This window comes from Triticum aestivum, chromosome 5D (assembly GCF_018294505.1).
Source record: "Triticum aestivum cultivar Chinese Spring chromosome 5D, IWGSC CS RefSeq v2.1, whole genome shotgun sequence".
In the NCBI taxonomy this organism is placed as follows: domain Eukaryota; kingdom Viridiplantae; phylum Streptophyta; class Magnoliopsida; order Poales; family Poaceae; genus Triticum; species Triticum aestivum.
In genome coordinates this window covers 82289296-82306210 of record NC_057808.1, presented here as the reverse complement: position 1 = coordinate 82306210, position 16915 = coordinate 82289296, and the positions used below count along the sequence as shown (strand labels likewise).

Here is a 16915-nt window from a genome sequence, read left to right as displayed (position 1 = left end):
GGTGAGGTCTACTCCGGTGGCGACTCGCTTTTGCTATCATCCACCGTGTTCGTGTAAACACGGCAGAGTCCCTCCTGGGTCCCACCTTGCTCCCGGCCGTGTCACTGAGATAACCGGCGACCCCTCACCGCAAACGGTTGACCCTCCCCTCCACTCAAAAGCTGCCGTGCCGCACTCTCCCGCCTGCTATAAACTCTCCTCCTCCTCCTCCGTCTCCCAGACCAAACGCCGCCCCTCTCCTCCACCTCCTCCCCCCTCATCCATGGCGATGGCGACCTCTCACTTGCCCGACTAAACAAACAAGCAAGCTCACGCAAGCGCGCACCCAGACCCACTGAGAGCCCGGACAAAGGGGTCAAGAAGACAAGGAAGAGGCGCCGGTAGCCACTAGCCACTCGTCCGGCATCCCGAGGTCGACCATGGAGAAGTTCCTGTTCGAGGAGCTGGCCGGGGACGCCGTGCGGGAGCTGCTGCGCGCGGTGCAGGGCACCTTCCTGTGCCGCTCCACCGCCGAGCGCCTGCGCCGGAACGTCGAGCCGCTGCTGCCCCTCGTGCAGCAGAACGGCCGCCACGCGCTCCGGAGCAACGCCGAGCTGGGCGAGCTCGCCGTGCAGCTCAGGGAGGCGCTCGACCTCGCGCGCCGCGCCGCCGCCGCCCCGCGCTGGAACGTGTACCGCACCGCGCAGCTGGCCCGCAGGATGGAGGCCGCCGACAAGGGCATCGAGCGCTGGCTGGCGCGCCACGCCCCCGCGCACGTGCTCGACGGCGTGCGCCGCCTCCGCGACGAGGCCGAGGCCCGCATCGGCCGCCTCGAGCGCCGCGTCGAGGAGGTCGCCGCGCTGCAGGCAGCCCCCACGATCCCGCCCGCCATGTCCCTTCCCGTCGCACTGCCGCCGCCGCCCTCCAAGGGCATGGCGATGGCGGTAGAGGTGGCGCCGCCGACCAAGGCCATGGGGATGCCGATGGAGGTGGCGCCACCGACCAAGGGCATGGGGATTCCGATGGATTTCGAGTTCCCGTGCGAGGAGGAGAGCAAGGACGCCGGCTTGGTGGGAAGCGGCGTCAAGGTGGGCAAGGAGAGAGTGAAGGAGATGGTGATGAGCAGCGGGGGCGGCTGGGAGGTCGTCGGCATCTGCGGCATGGGCGGCAGCGGCAAGACCACGCTCGCCATGGAGATCTATAAGGATCAAAAGATCCAAGGTAAGAAAGGATCAGATCCCAACCATCTTGTCTCATACGAATTCTTTCTTAAATCTTTTATTCCGTTCGTCGAATCTTCTGCAGAAATTAATTACATCTGTGTTCATAATCATCCTTTCTCTGGGTGCAAAAATTGCACCGTCTCTTACCGAATTATATGGGGCACTACCGCTAACAAAGATTGAAAATTTGGGGAATCTTTGGCGGTTGATTTGCGTGTCGTCATATGATTTAATTACTTAAAGTCGAGGCTGATGCTTACGTTTAGCTCATCACCACTTGTTTGGTCAAAATTGGCGCTTTGACCAGCTTAGTGCGGAGCGTGCGTATGGCTGTGATGGGATTGGGTTGCTGATGGGAGCACACCAACTCCCGCCTGCCTAACTTAGCAGACACTGAAAATTTTGTTCATGATGGCAACACTTTTGTTTTGAATCAAGGTATGATTGCACCACTTAATAACTCTTGAGTTAAATTAGTGGCGACCCCTAAACAACTGAATGATAGCAGCTCAGATCCAAGCACATACTCTTATCGTTTGAATAGTTTAACACCGATTGTCAATCCAAATTAATTTGGTCATGGTGTTATACAGATCTGTCGTTAGTAGTTAAAAAGGCACTTGGAATTAGTGATGTTTGTGAAGCTAATCCTTTTAGGGGTGCTATATATACATGTTAATTGATCTGAACCTCACTACTTCAGCATCATCTCATCAAGATCTGTTCTCAAGATTAGACATATGCCGAAAGTCGATTTCCATTTAATCTTGTTTCATAGTTGGTCTCTAAGTGTAGTGATCGTTCTTCTCTACATAGTGCTAATATATGTTTCTTTCTTTGTTTAGGCTACTTCAACAACAGGGTCTTCTTTGAGACGGTCTCACAGTCCGCAAATCTGGAGACCATCAAGATGAAGCTGTGGGAGCAGATCAGCAGCAATATTGTGCTTGGTGCATATAACCAGATACCGGAATGGCAGCTCAAGTTAGGGCCGAGGGACCGAGGACCAGTCCTTGTTATACTTGATGATGTGTGGTCTCTCTCACAGCTCGAGGAGCTGGTCTTCAAGTTCCCTGGCTGCAAAACCCTTGTCGTATCAAGGTTGAAGTTCCCCACGTTAGTCTCCCGGACTTACGAAATGAAATTACTCGGCGAAGAGGAGGCTCTCTCTGTCTTCTGCAGTGCTGCCTTCGGTCAGGAGTCTGTTCCTCAGACTGCTGACAAGAAACTGGTTAAGCAGGTTGCTGCCGAGTGCAGAGGGCTTCCTCTAGCTCTCAAGGTTATCGGCGCATCCTTGCGTGATCAGCCTCCTATGATATGGTTGAGCGCGAAGAACCGCTTGTCACGAGGAGAGTCTATATCGGACTCACATGAGACCAAACTCCTCGAGAGAATGGCAGCAAGTGTCGAGTGCTTGTCGGGAAAGGTTAGGGAATGTTTCCTTGACCTGGGTTGCTTCCCAGAGGATAAGAAGATCCCTCTTGATGTGTTGATCAATATTTGGATGGAGATACATGATCTTGACAAGCCAGATGCTTTCGCCATCCTCATGGAGCTATCGAACAAGAACCTGCTTACCCTAGTTAATGATGCACAGTACGTATTGCACATATATTCTTGAAATCATCTGAGAATTCATGTAGTGTAAGAAACAGCTTTGACTCTTTGTTGCTCTTTATGCAGGAATAAAGCTGGAGATTTATACAGTAACTATCATGACTACTCAGTGACGCAACATGATGTGTTGCGTGATCTGGCACTTCACATGAGCGGTCGTGATTCTCTGAACAAAAGGAGGCGGTTAGTGATGCCAAGAAGAGAAGAATCGCTTCCGAGAGATTGGCAGAGGAATAAGGACCTTCCCTTTGAAGCTCAGATTGTTTCTATTCATACAGGTGATTATCTGTTCATCAACTTGGTTTTTTCTTGCATGTTATTTGCCGTGCAGTATCTTCTGCGAGTCCAGTCTGAAAGCTGCTCTTATGGAATTTGAGATGTAATTGAAGAAAAAATGTTGAATAGTGTAGTGGTCTTCCTCAAATGAAATTGCATGGTTTTGGCTTGGAACTTCAGATCTTTATCTCCTTTAAATCACCTAATTAGTACTGTATAACACAATTTTATTAAAGTATTATTTCTTCGCGGAAAATAATTTGTTTCAGCAAGCCTTACGGTAACATGCATTCGCAATATCTTGTCGAATATTGCCCTCATTGAGTTCTCTCTAGAAGCACAAAATGATCTGATCAATTGATTTCAAATTTCAGGTGAGATGAAAGAATCTGACTGGTTCCAGATGAGCTTCCCCAAGGCAGAAGTTCTTATCCTCAACTTCGCCTCAAGTGTATACTACCTCCCGTCGTTCATTGCAACAATGCAGAACCTGAAGGCCCTGGTGCTGATCAACTATGGTACTACCAGTGCAACCCTTGACAATTTATCTGCCTTCACCACACTGAGTGACCTGAGGAGTCTTTGGCTGGAAAAGATTACGCTCCCGCCACTGCCGAAAAGCACGATCCCACTGAAGAACCTGCGCAAGATATCCCTCGTCCTTTGTGAGCTGAACAACAGTCTAAGAGGATCAACAATGGATCTCTCCATGACGTTTCCGCGCTTATCCAACCTCACCATCGACCATTGCGTAGATCTGAAGGAGCTGCCACCTAGTGTATGTGAAATCAGCTCTCTGGAAAGCATCTCCTTGTCAAACTGCCATGACCTCACAGAGCTGCCATATGAGCTGGGCAAGCTGCACTGCCTGAGCATCTTGCGGGTGTACGCCTGCCCGGCACTGTGGAAGCTTCCACCGTCGGTATGCAGCCTGAAGAGGCTGAAATACCTGGACATATCGCAGTGCATTAACCTTACAGACCTTCCAGAAGAGCTTGGCCACCTGACAAACCTAGAGAAGATCGACATGCGGGAATGCTCGCGGTTGAGGAGCCTCCCTAGGTCCTCCTCGTCGTTGAAGTCCCTCGGGCACGTCGTGTGCGACGAGGAAACGGCGATGCTGTGGAGGGAAGCCGAGCAGGTCATCCCGGACCTCCGTGTGCAGGTAGCAGAAGAGTGTTACAACCTGGACTGGCTTGTAGACTGATGTTCTGGATGCTCTCTGCCTCCAGGCTCACCATGTACAAATGATGTGTATATGTTTCCCTGCTTAAATGCAGGATGGGTAGTCAATACACTGTTCAGTTTTGACATGTTCAGTGTTCATGTAGTTGACTCCAGTAGCTGACATATCTTGAAGTCATGGTCTTAAGTAGAAATGCACACAAGAGTTATATTGGCAAGGCTAACAGAGAATTTCTATTGGCACAAACCATCTTTTTCTCTCCGAGCAACCGGCAGGAGAGCTGCCTTTTTATTAAGGAGCAGAATATGTACAAAATGAACAACTCCGACACATCATGCTAATTACTCATGGTTGTGGTTAACTTTTGGCTGAAAGGCCATGGCCCCTGCATGATGTCCTCAAGACAGGTGTACCGCACCTCTGTATGTTAGCCTCGTGCCATTAAAAATCCGGCGGCTCTTCTCTTTTTGTCCACTACGCCTCCACTTGTGGTTCTTATACATGCCTCAATTGTAGGGTAGAGGAAGAAAGCTTCGTTTGGAGGGATGTGGTCATCCATCCAAGAAAGTGTAGGAATTATTGGGCTTTTAGCTCATTTTGTATTTTTAATGTTTATTGAAACTCACGTGGACCCATTCATGCGTGACAACGGAGTGTAAAAAGTTTAGTCTCACTTAGGCTGTGGAGGGTGTGTTGAACCAACATATAAGGTTGGCTTCTTTGCACGCCACTAGAAGTTTGAGAAGAAGGCACATACATGCATGCTCTTTCGTTCCCCGCCTCATCATGTGCGTCGTGTTTCGTGAACGAGTTTGTGCCGCTTATCGCTTTCCCATCTCACTTCTCGATGTACACCATGAAGTGAGACAGCAGGCCTTTGAAATTCTACCTATTGTGATTGTGTACAGGAGAGGGTGATTAGGCTATCGGCACCATTAGTTCTCTTATCCCTTCCACCAGGGATTGTTTCTGGATATGTCATACTGGAGATTAATCTAGACATGTCATTTTTATCATATATACCTGATTTCAAGAATTTGGAAGACCCCTTCACAAAATAGTTTATCACGAAACGTGATAGACAATGCATCGTGCGAGATGGGTTTGAGACCCACCGCATAAGTTATTCATGGTGGTAACCCGCTCTACGTGACCGGAGATCTTGTAAAGTAGAATTGATGAGTCAGACGTGGTTAACTGAGGGAGGAGTGTTTATTTTCTACAGACAAACTCCATTATGAAGCAAGTCAAGATGTTGTCCTACATAACATCTTTATGAACACACCTAATGGGTTAGACTGTTAAATGTCGTACCTATAAGAGTTGAGTGCTTTACAGTAAACTATGAAGAGGCCTCAAAGTATGACGTATAATCTCCTGCCCGCGGGGAAGTCATTCGGCAGCTTAGCATCAGTCAAGGCTTTACAAGAAACTTATGTGCACATCACTTGCAGTTCAAGTCATAGTCCATTGTTCAAGTTGTGAATGAGTAGTGTGAACCTCTAGGTGAAAGTTCAACTTAATAGTCTTCACCGAAATATCATTATATAAACAATGTTATGGAACCATAAGCAAACTTTATCAGCCTTTGGGATCTGATAGGGGATTGTTGGAATTATTAGGCTTTTAGCCCATTTATTATTTCCAACAATTCTTGAATCCTAGAGGCTCATATGCTCCATTCATGACAAGGGGATCATGGAAAGTTTAGTCCCACCCTGGTTGTGAAGGATGTATTGTACATATAAAGTTGGCTCTTTCACACACCACTAAAATTTTGAAAAGAGGGCACATACACACACACACACACTCCTCCATCACCCGTGTTTCGTGAGCGAGCCAAGTCAGGCTACGGCATATGACAAGGCTACTTCCCCGACATCGACGACATCCTCCACAGCATGTCGTGCCCTTCTGTCAGGGATTGTTCGCAATTGGTTTATTTTTTTACAAAGTATAAAAACGACATCTTGGCAACAGTAAAGCCATATGAGACCAAAACTATGAAGAGGTAGACCGATCAACCTTTCCAGCCACCCCCCTAATCGCATACACATCACCTCGAACAGCGGTCGATACTCTGTTCGAGTGTTAGCAATTGATCAACAAACGACCAGGTGTCGGGTCGTGGTAGGGGCAGTCCTTGCATTGCATAGGTGGAGTGCAGTCACAGGGGCCGCGAGCAGAGCTGGCGTTGCGGCAGAAACCAGCTTTGCGTATACATGATACACTTTTTTTTTGAAAAAGGAGGTTAAAACCCCCGGCCTCTGCATCAGTCGATGCATACGGCCATCCAGCGATTTCGGGTAAATACTCCCTTTTATCAACTAAAGATCACAGAAAACTCCAACATACTGTATTTTGTTAGACAACACATCAATGAGCAGCAACACCAATTTCAGACTCAAGTAGTAGCCTGAATACAATCCTCTCAATGTACATTTCTACACTCTTCTTCTTAACACAAAATGGCACTCAATCTGGTGTATGTTCAAGAAGCAAACAAGGTGGAAGACCACAAATACCGCTTCTGCACATACAGATATTCACAGGTTTACTACATGGCGTATACTATCTCCCCGCTGCTGTCCATGTCGATGTCGAGGTCCGAGTCCAGGTCGTCCATGTCGTCGTCGAGGTCAAGGCCGTCAGGCAGGAACTTATTGATTCCGAGGGCGCCGGCCGCCGGTATGGTCGCCTCTGCCATTATCTGCATGATCTCGTTCATGTTCTGCATCGGCTGGTCAGGCTCCTCATACTGGTTGCTCACTGTGGGACCGTCCATGAGGTCAGCTGGGAGGTTCTTGAGGAACCATGGGTGGTTCTTTATCTCAGGTATGGTGATCCTCTGCAAGCTCAAATGGCACAGGCGTTATCCTGAGGGCCGAACAAGCGAAACCGTGCGTGTGTCGATGGAGTGAGTACTCACCGTAGCTGGGTTGGCAACAAAGATCCTTGAGAGAAGGTTTCGGCAGTCCATAGGTATGTGAATATAGTCCGGAATCGAGTACTGAACACCTAATATTTTCTGAAAAAGTTGACCTCAGTATTTAGATGTTTGGCTATAACTGCAACTAGTGGAATTGCTAAGCCGAACGGCTGGCGGCATACCTGAATTGTCACTTTGAAATTCTTGGGATTTTCTGGATCCTCGAAAGGGTAGGCGCCGACCAACATCACGTAAAGGGTTACGCCACAGGACCACACATCGGCAATCTCCATTCAGAGACAAATTATTAGTGTTTGAGCGAAAAACATGAAGTACTTTAGATGTTTTTTTAGAGAGAGGTACTTTAAATGGTTGCTCCTCAATACCATGCACTACTCATGCCAACGAAAGGTGGATGGAAGATTCATAAAGCAAGTAAAGCTTTCATGACCGAACAAAATTATTCAAGTTAGGCAGCAGATGGTGGCAGAGTATGCAGTAGACGGTTTAAACTTGAAAGCGCCAAGGTGTATGCATACCTTGCCATCGTATTCTTTCTTGAGCAGAACTTCAGGGGCAATATATGCCGGAGTTCCAACAGTTGACTTTGGTTGAGAATGTAGCACCGATGACTGTAAATTAGAGAACAACAGGAGTGCAAATCACTTAAAAATCTGGCAATGGCATCCAGCACAAGTTTCTGGCGTAAGATGGTTCACATAAGCAAGCACTCAGGCGTCGTTCCACCAGATTTATAGCACAGTATACCTTGGAATAACCAAAGTCGCATATCTTGAGGCGAGGGGTGGTGCTTCCATCCAGCAGAGTGTTCTCGAGCTTTAAGTCACGATGGCACACTTGCTTGACGAATAGAACAAATTCATGTTGTCAATTGCATAGGAAACTACATGGAAAGGTAAAATCAAGTGGTGGCAGTATAATTTGGGAAGCAGATTGATACCATGGAGTGGCAGTAGCTGACTCCAGATATCAGCTGCTGGAAAAAGAACCGAGCCTGAACACGCATACAAACTGAGTTAACCAAACTGTACCATCATACAACTCTTGATCCCTTTTCAAAAAAGAAAAGAAAAATACAACTCTTGATAAAAAAAAAGAGACTATACGGCAGAGCTATGAGTCAAGAGATACACCTCGTCGACGCTGAATCGGCCGGCAGTGCAGATGCGCTCGAAGAGCTCCCCGCCGGAGGCGTACTCCATGACGATGGCGAGATGCGTCGGCGTCAGAATAACCTGAAGACAGAGCTTGTTCTTTGCATCATTCCACCACAGTCCACATAACCATCGAAGACGATGCTGCAGGCGAAGGCGATTGTATCACCGATCGTATACTCACCTCCTTGAAGCGGATGATGTTGGGATGCCGCAGCGACCTGTGGTTGATGATCTCTCTCTGCACGTTCTCATCGATCTGCGCGCGCGCACACACGCACGCATCATCAAACTTGTAAAGTGTGCGCGTGGGAAACTGGGAATGAATAAATAATCGAAGTGTGGTGGCGCCGGTGGTACCTTCTCGCCGCGGTCGATGTACTTGACAGCGACGAGCTCGCCGGAGGCGCGGTTGCGCATGAGGCGGGCGACACCGAAGTTGCCGGACCCGATGCTGCGGACCAGCTCGTACCGGTCGCCGTCGAGCATCGCCGGCACGTCACTCAGCGGCCCCCCCATCGTGCCCGCCGGCCCGCTCTCCATCGCCCCCGCGCCGACGACTCTACCGCCGACCAAGGCACGGAGATCCCCGCGCGCGCCCTCTCTCCTTATCTCTCTCGCTCGCTCGCTCGCTCGCTGTCGAACCTTTCTTCCTAACTCTGGCCGCGCGCTTTTTTCTTAATTCTTATTGCCGCCACTATCTACGAGTACAAGAAGAGAGGAGGATGACGTCATGGGGCGTGCTTATCCGAGGCTCGCCATTTTTCTTCTTTGACATTCTACCCTAGGCTCACCTGACTAGCGGGCCCACCTATATCATTGAAGCGGTCCAGGAAATCCACTCGCGGCTTTGAGTTGTCAAGGTAACTGGAGTGCGGGCCCGGATGCGGGCTGTCATGGTGGGGCACAAGCGTCGGTATCACGTGTCTGTAGCGTGTGGAGACGAAGATGGTGGGGAAAGGCGGGGAAATATCTCGAGCTGGAACCGGGGATCAAATTACTGGTACCTTCTTCTTTTTTTGCGAAATAAATTACCGGTACCTTCGTCTCACGCATCAGGTTTTCGTGGTGCATCGCCTAATGTTTTTTCTTCCTCATCATAAATATAAAAGGTGATTTGCTTTTTTAGTAAAAGGATTATCAGTGACAGACGCAAAAATGACTAAAAGATCATTTTTGCTACTAGTATCATGTATTATCAATGTATAGGTAACCGAGCAACTATCTTCTTCTTAGTTAATGATGAAAGGAAAAGCTTTTGCCTCCGTTTAAAAAAAGTTGGTTACATCCATTTCCTGGCATCGTACTTCTCTGGTAGAGCGAGATTGCAGTGTTTAGCACGGAGGCAAGGGAGACGAGGGTTGACTGTTAACATCTACTGCACCACAGCACCAGCGTAGAGGGAGTACCCAACACTACCTGCACTGCACAGTAAACATCGCAACCTGTAGCTTTACAGTACGAGCAACATGCAACTACTCCCTCCATCCCATAATGTAGATGTTTTTTTAAACTACTGTAGTGTCAAAAAACATCTTATATTATGGAAGGGAGGCAGTACCAACCAATCATGTCTTTTCCATAGAGTTAATATGGTAGAACCACAGTACCACACAGTATAAGGCTGCACGGTTCCATGTAAGATGGATTAGAGCCAGACGGCTACTGCTCATCTAAACCTGGCCTTCTAAGCAGCAAAGATAAGAGATTTGTTTTTTTAGCGAAAGCAAAGCTCCAGAGACGAAAGTCTTATTCTGGTCCCGAGCTCAAATGGGCTCCAGAGACCAGAGAGAGATGCTAGCGCTAGACTTGTAGCACATATGGGCCTCCCAACAGCTGGGGGCTTTTAAGTTCAGCTGGAAACGTGCCTATATAAAAGATTGCTCCTGAGATTGAGCCGAACATACACTCAGAAAAAGAAAAGAAAAAAAGCAAAAGAACAAGCCGAAAGAGAGACTGAGACAAACATACCAAAAAATGTATGTTTTCAATCACAATCGTGTGCAGAGAAGTACCCGAAAGACACATAAAAAATTCCCCAAAAAAGAGTAAATCAGCAGTATTGACTTCCAATGAAATCAGACAGCGACTCAGTCAGACTGCAGATTGAACACTCTGCCTAGCGGATGTCCCCATTCGCTATGGTCTTGACCTTGCATACCCCAGCCAAAGTTGTGAACGGGACATCTTTGTAACACGCCACAAGCTCACCGTTGCTGTGCAGATCGGCGGACAACTTCTCCCAGGTTTTGCTTTTAGCGTTAAGAGAAGCCTCAGGCTCACCAGAGAACCCGGCAAAGGTCACCTTCTCCCCGACAGCAGCTGATTCTGGAGGCTCAACCAACTCGACCTAAAATTTCAAATGTCAGTTTCCACCAACCAAACTGGCTGCTACCACTGTACTTTCATGATGCTTTATCAAACAGAGAGCACATGAGAGGCAAATGTTCCTTACCTTTGAGTGGTCCTCGTTCGATGCAGCCAAAACCATAGCATGTGACTTTATACCGCGCATTGCCACCGGTTTAAGATTGCAGAGCACACACACTTTCCGGTTCTGCTCATTCATACAAGAAATTGCAAAATTAGGGAAGCAAGACCACCACGGCATAGACCAATGTCATGACTAGAAATGATTCTAAGAAAGACAGACCTGCATTTCCTCAAGAGGGATGAATTTGACAAGGCCGCTAACCACTGTTCTTGGTGCCTCTTCTCCAACATCAATCTCTTCTACGTAAAGTGAATCGGCATCTGGATGCTTCTCTGCTTTTCTGATAAGCCCTACCCGAATATCCAGCTTGGCAACTGAGACATCCTCTGCTGTCTTTGATTTCGAACCACCAGATTGTTTCTTCTTTGAACTTCCCTCTGGATACGAAAGCGAGACAAGAAAATTTGACAATGAATATCTTGAATTATGAAATTGGTTCAGCAGAAGATAACTCAAGAGCGCTTCAAACGTAGGAAAAATGCCGCACTATGCACTGGTGTTTTCAAGAAAATATACAAATTGCATACAACTGAGCCACAAAGAAAATCCTGTTTCTAGATTGCCACAGAAAAAAACTGTTCTCCCATTTAATTCACACAAAAACCATATGGTAAGAATTTCACAAGTACCAGATAATTTTGTGGCCTTGAGCTTTTCAGCAACTTTCTTGGCCTCGGCGTCAGCTTGTGCCTTTGAGATCCTTTCAGCTTGGCTGCCAGCGAATTTGATCCTAAACGCCTCAACTTCTTCATCTTTCTGCATTATTTCAAGTTACGAGATATAAAAGCAGGACCAACTAACAAATTTCTTTTAAAGAAATGCAAATACACACCAGTTCCTTAAATAGAGGCACTGGCTTTCCTATTTTGTGTCCTGCTGATACAAAATCCCAGGGTCTTTTAGCCTTGGCAGTTTCTCCTTTATCATCACAGAATGACAGATCTTCATCTGGGGACATATTTAATTGTCGCAGCACCTTATTAAGAAACAAACATAAGAGTGAGTTCAGGCAAAGGGGGCCTATTAACAGAAACTGTGAAACATGAATAAAAAGGATTATACTTCTCTAGAAAAGGAAGGCATAAAAGGCTCCAGCAGACAGGCAAGGAGATAGACAACACCAACTGAAGTTTTCATTACGACGGCACAGGCTGCTGGATCTTCTTTATAAAGCCTCCAAAATTGGCTCTCCTGTATTCAATTAGCAAGTCAAAGATATAACAGTGCTATTTAATAAAAACACAAATGGAAACCAAGACAAAGAATTATATTTACTTGCAAATATGCATTTCCATCACTAGAAATCGCCATTGCACTCTTAAGTCCTTGTTTCAATTTAACCTGTAGCAAAAGGAGTGAGCATTCTGTTTCAAATCCTAGTAGCTGGCACAATGCAACAACACAAAACTAGACAGGATGCAGGAAATTGTGCCATTTCACATGGTTCAGGTAAATTAATGACCTTCTCCATTGCTTCAAGATATTGTTCAACCCATTTATTAGTTTTTTCTGCAAGTGCGTTGGTCAATGTATGTGACTCGGCATTAGGAGCATCAGGTATGATGGAGTCGTATCCAGCTCCTACCAGAAAAGAAGATCAAAAATCAACTTAACGAAAGTGCCGAAGAAAGGGGATGACCGGATGAGGATATGGTAGCAAATCACAGATAATCAAGATAAATTGAAAGAGAAAATACAGAAATCAACTGGTAATACTTCTAGACAGTTAGATGGCAGGTGCAAGATTCTCCCATGACTAACCAGCTGGTTTTGCAACAAAGCTTAACACACGGTTGATGAAGTTTCCCAGGTTGTTCAGCAACTCGCTGTTCAATTTAGCTTGTAAATCAGCCCAAGTGAACAGTGTATCTGATACCTGAACACCCAAAACAGAAGTCAAATTAAAATATTGCAATGAGTGTCATTATCAGATATTTTAAATCCATTAAACAAAATGTCTATACGAACCTCAGGGCGGTTCATAAGCAAGTAGTATCGCCATACTTCAGACGGAATATTAGTAACCTTCGCATCATTGCCAAAGACACCAATACCATGACTCTTGGAAAATTTTCCTATAGATGTGAGGAATATTTAGCTATTATCAAGGGAATAAACATACACAATGTGCCAATACTATATATAAATCTACTTCGGAGTAATTTGAATCAGGCCCGTGCAAAACAGTGTCTCGATCATGCTGGACCATATCTTAGTCCATAGGCTGTTTATAGCCAAACAAAAAGAATAAGAGATTCCATAACGGCATAACCCGATGTTTTCAAACCATTCATCCAATTTCATGATAATACTCTGGTGGCAGAAGAACAAGGGAGCAGTCGTGAAGCATGACCCATAATGAAAACATGGCCCACTGCTTAATATCAAGCAACAATATACATATACACAAACCTATACAGCTAGTCATTCTAGGCACCGGAAAAGAAAGGTAAGTGTTGAGGTTCAGAAAGGTGTCAACTACTTCTGCAGCATGAAGTGCATCACAATGCACCACAGCTCCCAGTGCAAAAATGGGCCAAGTACCGGGCAATATGCTCTGGTAAAAGAAACTGCGCTTCAGGAAGCCCAGGCCCAAGAGCCTCTGCAATTGCAGGGGAGTAAACGGAACATGTATTTCTATGGTGTAAACAAATGCAGCTGGATATGCTTGACTGATAAATCTCTTGAAAGTCAATAGGAATTTCAGCTCAGGTAAAACGGAAAGCATTAACCAAATATGAATGACTAGCATGAACTGTGTGCGTCAATCAAGCATTAGGTTCAATAAAAATGTGGAACGTACCTGCTTCATAGTTTAAATATTCAGTAACGCTTATGGTCTTCATCATTGTCCAGTTTTCACCAGTTCCCAGTAGTGTAGAAGGGAACATGACCTGAAAATTACATTTTTAACAAATAAGTATTTCATGGAAAAGAAGTACAGGCATTAAAAGAAAAGTCAGTATACACATATGCTATCCATACATTTCAATACAGCTCGCATTAGACTGGCTTCTTAAAGGATATTTTTTCAATTTCTGAAAGCACTAATTACTTGAAACGAAAGCAAACATTTTCGAGCTATAACAAAAAATTCATGCCAGAATTGGCTAAAGCACATCAAGTGCAACTGACCCTTAAATATGTTTGTGTGTTTTCAGCTTTTGCGTGATTTAACTATTAGTTATAAACTAAAAACATCCTTATAAAAATAATGTCGAACAATCACAGTACTTGACTGGGGTCAAATATTCAGCAAGAAATCACAATTTGCACTTTTCAGTCCTATTTTGTGGTGAAAACAAACCCACTGGCTGGGAGTACTACTGTCCTGACTTACCAGTTGAACAAAACTTAACCTAGAAATATATTGGCTAACATAGGTATGTTTTGATGGTATCCAAAACATACCCTACAAATTATTTGGTCGCGGCCAAAATTTTGTTATTTTGTTGGATGGTTGACAACATTTTTGGCTTGCCTATGCCTCTTTGGTAACTCTAGTTCATCTTTCTTGCCATATTGGCCAACTCATGGGCAAGGAAAAGCTTGACCAAAATGTTGGCTAGTGAAATGAAGCCAAATAACTACTCCCTCTGTCCCATAATATAAGACCGCTTTTGATACTACACTAGTGTAAAAAACGCTCTTATATTATGGGACAGAGGGAGTACTAAATTCGTGCCAAAACAAGCTTGAATAACTAAAGAAGGTGTTCACCATATCATAGGCATCATACCGTGTGAAATGGCACATTATCTTTACCCATGAACTGGAACAACTCTACATTATCAGGATCCTTCCACCACTTCTCCCAATCAGGCGTATATGATGCTGTGATAGATATGTACCCAATTGGTGCATCAAACCAGACATAGAACACCTGCAAACAATCATAAATGAGAAATAAGATAGATGCATAACAGCAGAATATCTTGATATCTGATATGCCCAAACCTTGTCTTTATACTTCTCATGTGGAACAGGAACTCCCCATTTAAGATCTCTGGTGATACAACGTTGCTTTAACCCTTCCTTCAACCATGCGTTTGTTGCTTGAATAGCATTTTGACTCCACATACCAGCTACTGAAGTGTTGTTAATATAGTTTACCAACTTATCACTCAATAGAGGAAGCTCCAAAAATAAGTGATCTGTGTCACGAATACGTGGAGCATTCTTACAGACCTAAAAAACAGAAACAGAACAGGAAAGTTTATCATACGCAGTTTCACGAGGTACACACCTCGTGTACTCAGGTAAATCATAATGGTACGCTGAACACAACTAAATATATTACAATAAGTATTGTGCACGCTTACCTTGCACTTTGGATCAATTAACTCGGTTGGGTTCAACAATTTGCTGCAATTTTCACATTGATCACCTCTTGCCGCTTCATAGTTACAACCCTCGGTAGGACATTTCCCCTCCACGAGCCTATCGGCTAAGAATCGTTCACACGTGTCACAATAAAGCTGCAAAGCAGAAAGATATTATATAACAGAAACAGCATGCAGAGATGAATATATACAGGACCAGGCTAGGAATTAGCTGTACCTGCTGCATGGTATTCTCCGTGAGCCATTTGTTTTCCATCAGTTTATGGAAAATTGCCTGGCAGACTTCTGTCTGTTCAGGAGCGGATGTCCGCCCAAACTTGTCAAACTTTATGTCAAACCACTTGTAAACCTCGTCATGGATAACATGGTACCTACATTTTCAGCCGGGGAAGCTTACTATGAATAAAATGCTTTCATTATTCATATTTACCATCAAAATTTTACTAGCTAGGTGTGTAAGCATATCACAGGTTGATAACTGAAACTTTTGTGCGTATGTGTGTGTAGCGCAATTCAAAGCAGTGTTGGATAGATTTCATAACGGTCAATTTCCGAATCCTGTAACAAACAAACCAAAATTTAACTAAAAAAGCATCGAGAAGTGAAGGCTCTCTCACTTGTCACAGATCTCCTTGGGCGAGCACTTCTCCTCCAAGGCCTTGGTCTCGGTGGCCGTCCCGTACTCGTCGGTGCCGCATATGTAGATCGCGTTGTACCCTCGCAGCCGACAGTACCGCGCGAACACGTCGGCGCTGAGCACACCTGCAGATCACGACCAAAATCGAAACCATCAGAAAAACAAAAGGGTGGGTAAGCGAGAGCTCGAGGCAACAGAATTGGGGGAGGAGATAGCACAGCAGAAGGGGTGCTCACATCCTATGATGTTCCCCAGGTGCGGGACGTTGTTGACATAGGGCAACGCGCTGGTGATGAGTATGTTGCGGCGGCCGGGGATCGGAAGCTTCGGTGGCGGTGACGCCATGGGGAGGGACGAGAGGTTTATCCGTTTAGGGTTAGGAGACTTGGGGCGTGTTCGGTCTGCAACAGCAAGCAATCAAGCAAACAATCATCAGATCTCCAGCAGCAAGCAACAGTCAAATAGCAGCCGCAACAGCAGGCCTTCAGGTGGATTAACAGCACGCAGCAGCGGCGGCGGCGGCGGCACACAGCAGCTGGTTCAGCGACCGTCACGGCACAAACCCAGCCGGCGGCAGAGCAAGTCGCCGCCGCTCCGCGCGCTGGTAACCCCTAACCCTAGGTGGCCGGAGAGGGGAGCGGGAGAGAGGGACTCACCTCCTGGCCGGGATGCAGCCGCCGCCGTCGATGACCACCAGGGAGCGGGAGGAGGGACTCACCTTCTGGATTTTCGTTAGGCAGCCTCGCTTCTCGCCCAGGTCGCTGGACGGGCCGCGCAATCTTTTTTTTTTTGTCTCAGCCCATTCAGCTGGTGAAGCGAGCGTTGCAGCCTATGGGCCGTGGGAAGCCAGCCGGGAGAGAGGATGCAGACTCAAAAAGAAAACTATGTACTATTTGCTTTCGGCCATTCCTAAACGCCACCTTACGTAAAATCACTAACTGAGAAGTACTCGTTGCAAAGATCACATCAACGCATCAGATTGCAATAAGTGGCGCACAGGAAGTTTTTCCTTTTTCGTAGGTTCATTTATTCAAAACGGTTTATCTCTTAAACAGT

General features: G+C 46.0%; 3 protein-coding genes across 3 annotated transcripts; 1 reads left to right on the top strand and 2 right to left on the bottom strand.

The window, feature by feature from the left end:
- Positions 1 to 208: 208 nt before the first annotated feature.
- Positions 209 to 4527, top strand: LOC123119591 (putative disease resistance protein At5g47280). Its single transcript, XM_044539448.1, has 4 exons — positions 209 to 1200; positions 2048 to 2798; positions 2886 to 3097; positions 3470 to 4527. Exons 1-4 carry the CDS (start codon positions 420 to 422, stop codon positions 4300 to 4302), a joined length of 2577 nt encoding a protein of 858 aa, XP_044395383.1. The 5' UTR covers positions 209 to 419; the 3' UTR covers positions 4303 to 4527.
- A 2134-nt stretch (positions 4528 to 6661) lies between these two features.
- LOC123119590 (serine/threonine-protein kinase SAPK9) lies at positions 6662 to 9009 on the bottom strand (the record flags this gene model as incomplete). The annotated part of the gene is given in 9 exon segments (XM_044539447.1): positions 6662 to 7129; positions 7211 to 7309; positions 7393 to 7497; positions 7750 to 7842; positions 7979 to 8071; positions 8172 to 8225; positions 8365 to 8466; positions 8570 to 8644; positions 8746 to 9009. Coding segments are annotated over 9 exon segments (1095 nt in total). The 3' UTR covers positions 6662 to 6838.
- A 1344-nt stretch (positions 9010 to 10353) lies between these two features.
- Positions 10354 to 16676, bottom strand: LOC123119589 (probable methionine--tRNA ligase). The gene is made up of 18 exons (XM_044539446.1): positions 16516 to 16676; positions 16096 to 16260; positions 15840 to 15984; positions 15440 to 15593; positions 15202 to 15357; positions 14837 to 15067; positions 14619 to 14762; positions 13683 to 13773; positions 12848 to 12954; positions 12641 to 12755; positions 12342 to 12460; positions 12155 to 12220; positions 11942 to 12070; positions 11712 to 11855; positions 11509 to 11635; positions 11039 to 11256; positions 10841 to 10942; positions 10354 to 10735 (listed from the first exon to the last, which is right to left on the bottom strand). The coding sequence occupies exons 2-18, from the start codon at positions 16202 to 16204 to the stop codon at positions 10505 to 10507; spliced, it is 2388 nt and encodes a 795-aa protein (XP_044395381.1). The 5' UTR covers positions 16205 to 16260; positions 16516 to 16676; the 3' UTR covers positions 10354 to 10504.
- Between the last annotated feature and the right edge of the window lie 239 nt (positions 16677 to 16915).

Excerpts from the sequence above, each read along its gene's own strand:
- LOC123119589 (XM_044539446.1), bottom strand. The coding sequence starts at position 16,204 with ATGGCGTCACCGCCACCGAAGCTTCCGATCCCCGGCCGCCGCAACATA. Across the intron at positions 15,985-16,095 it reads CCTGGGGAACATCATAGGAT|GTGTGCTCAGCGCCGACGTG; the intron begins GTGAGCACCCCT and ends CGTGATCTGCAG. Across the intron at positions 14,763-14,836 it reads ATGAGAAGTATAAAGACAAG|GTGTTCTATGTCTGGTTTGA; the intron begins GTTTGGGCATAT and ends GATTGTTTGCAG.
- LOC123119591 (XM_044539448.1), top strand. The coding sequence starts at position 420 with ATGGAGAAGTTCCTGTTCGAGGAGCTGGCCGGGGACGCCGTGCGGGAG. Across the intron at positions 1,201-2,047 it reads TAAGGATCAAAAGATCCAAG|GCTACTTCAACAACAGGGTC; the intron begins GTAAGAAAGGAT and ends TTCTTTGTTTAG. Across the intron at positions 3,098-3,469 it reads GATTGTTTCTATTCATACAG|GTGAGATGAAAGAATCTGAC; the intron begins GTGATTATCTGT and ends TTCAAATTTCAG.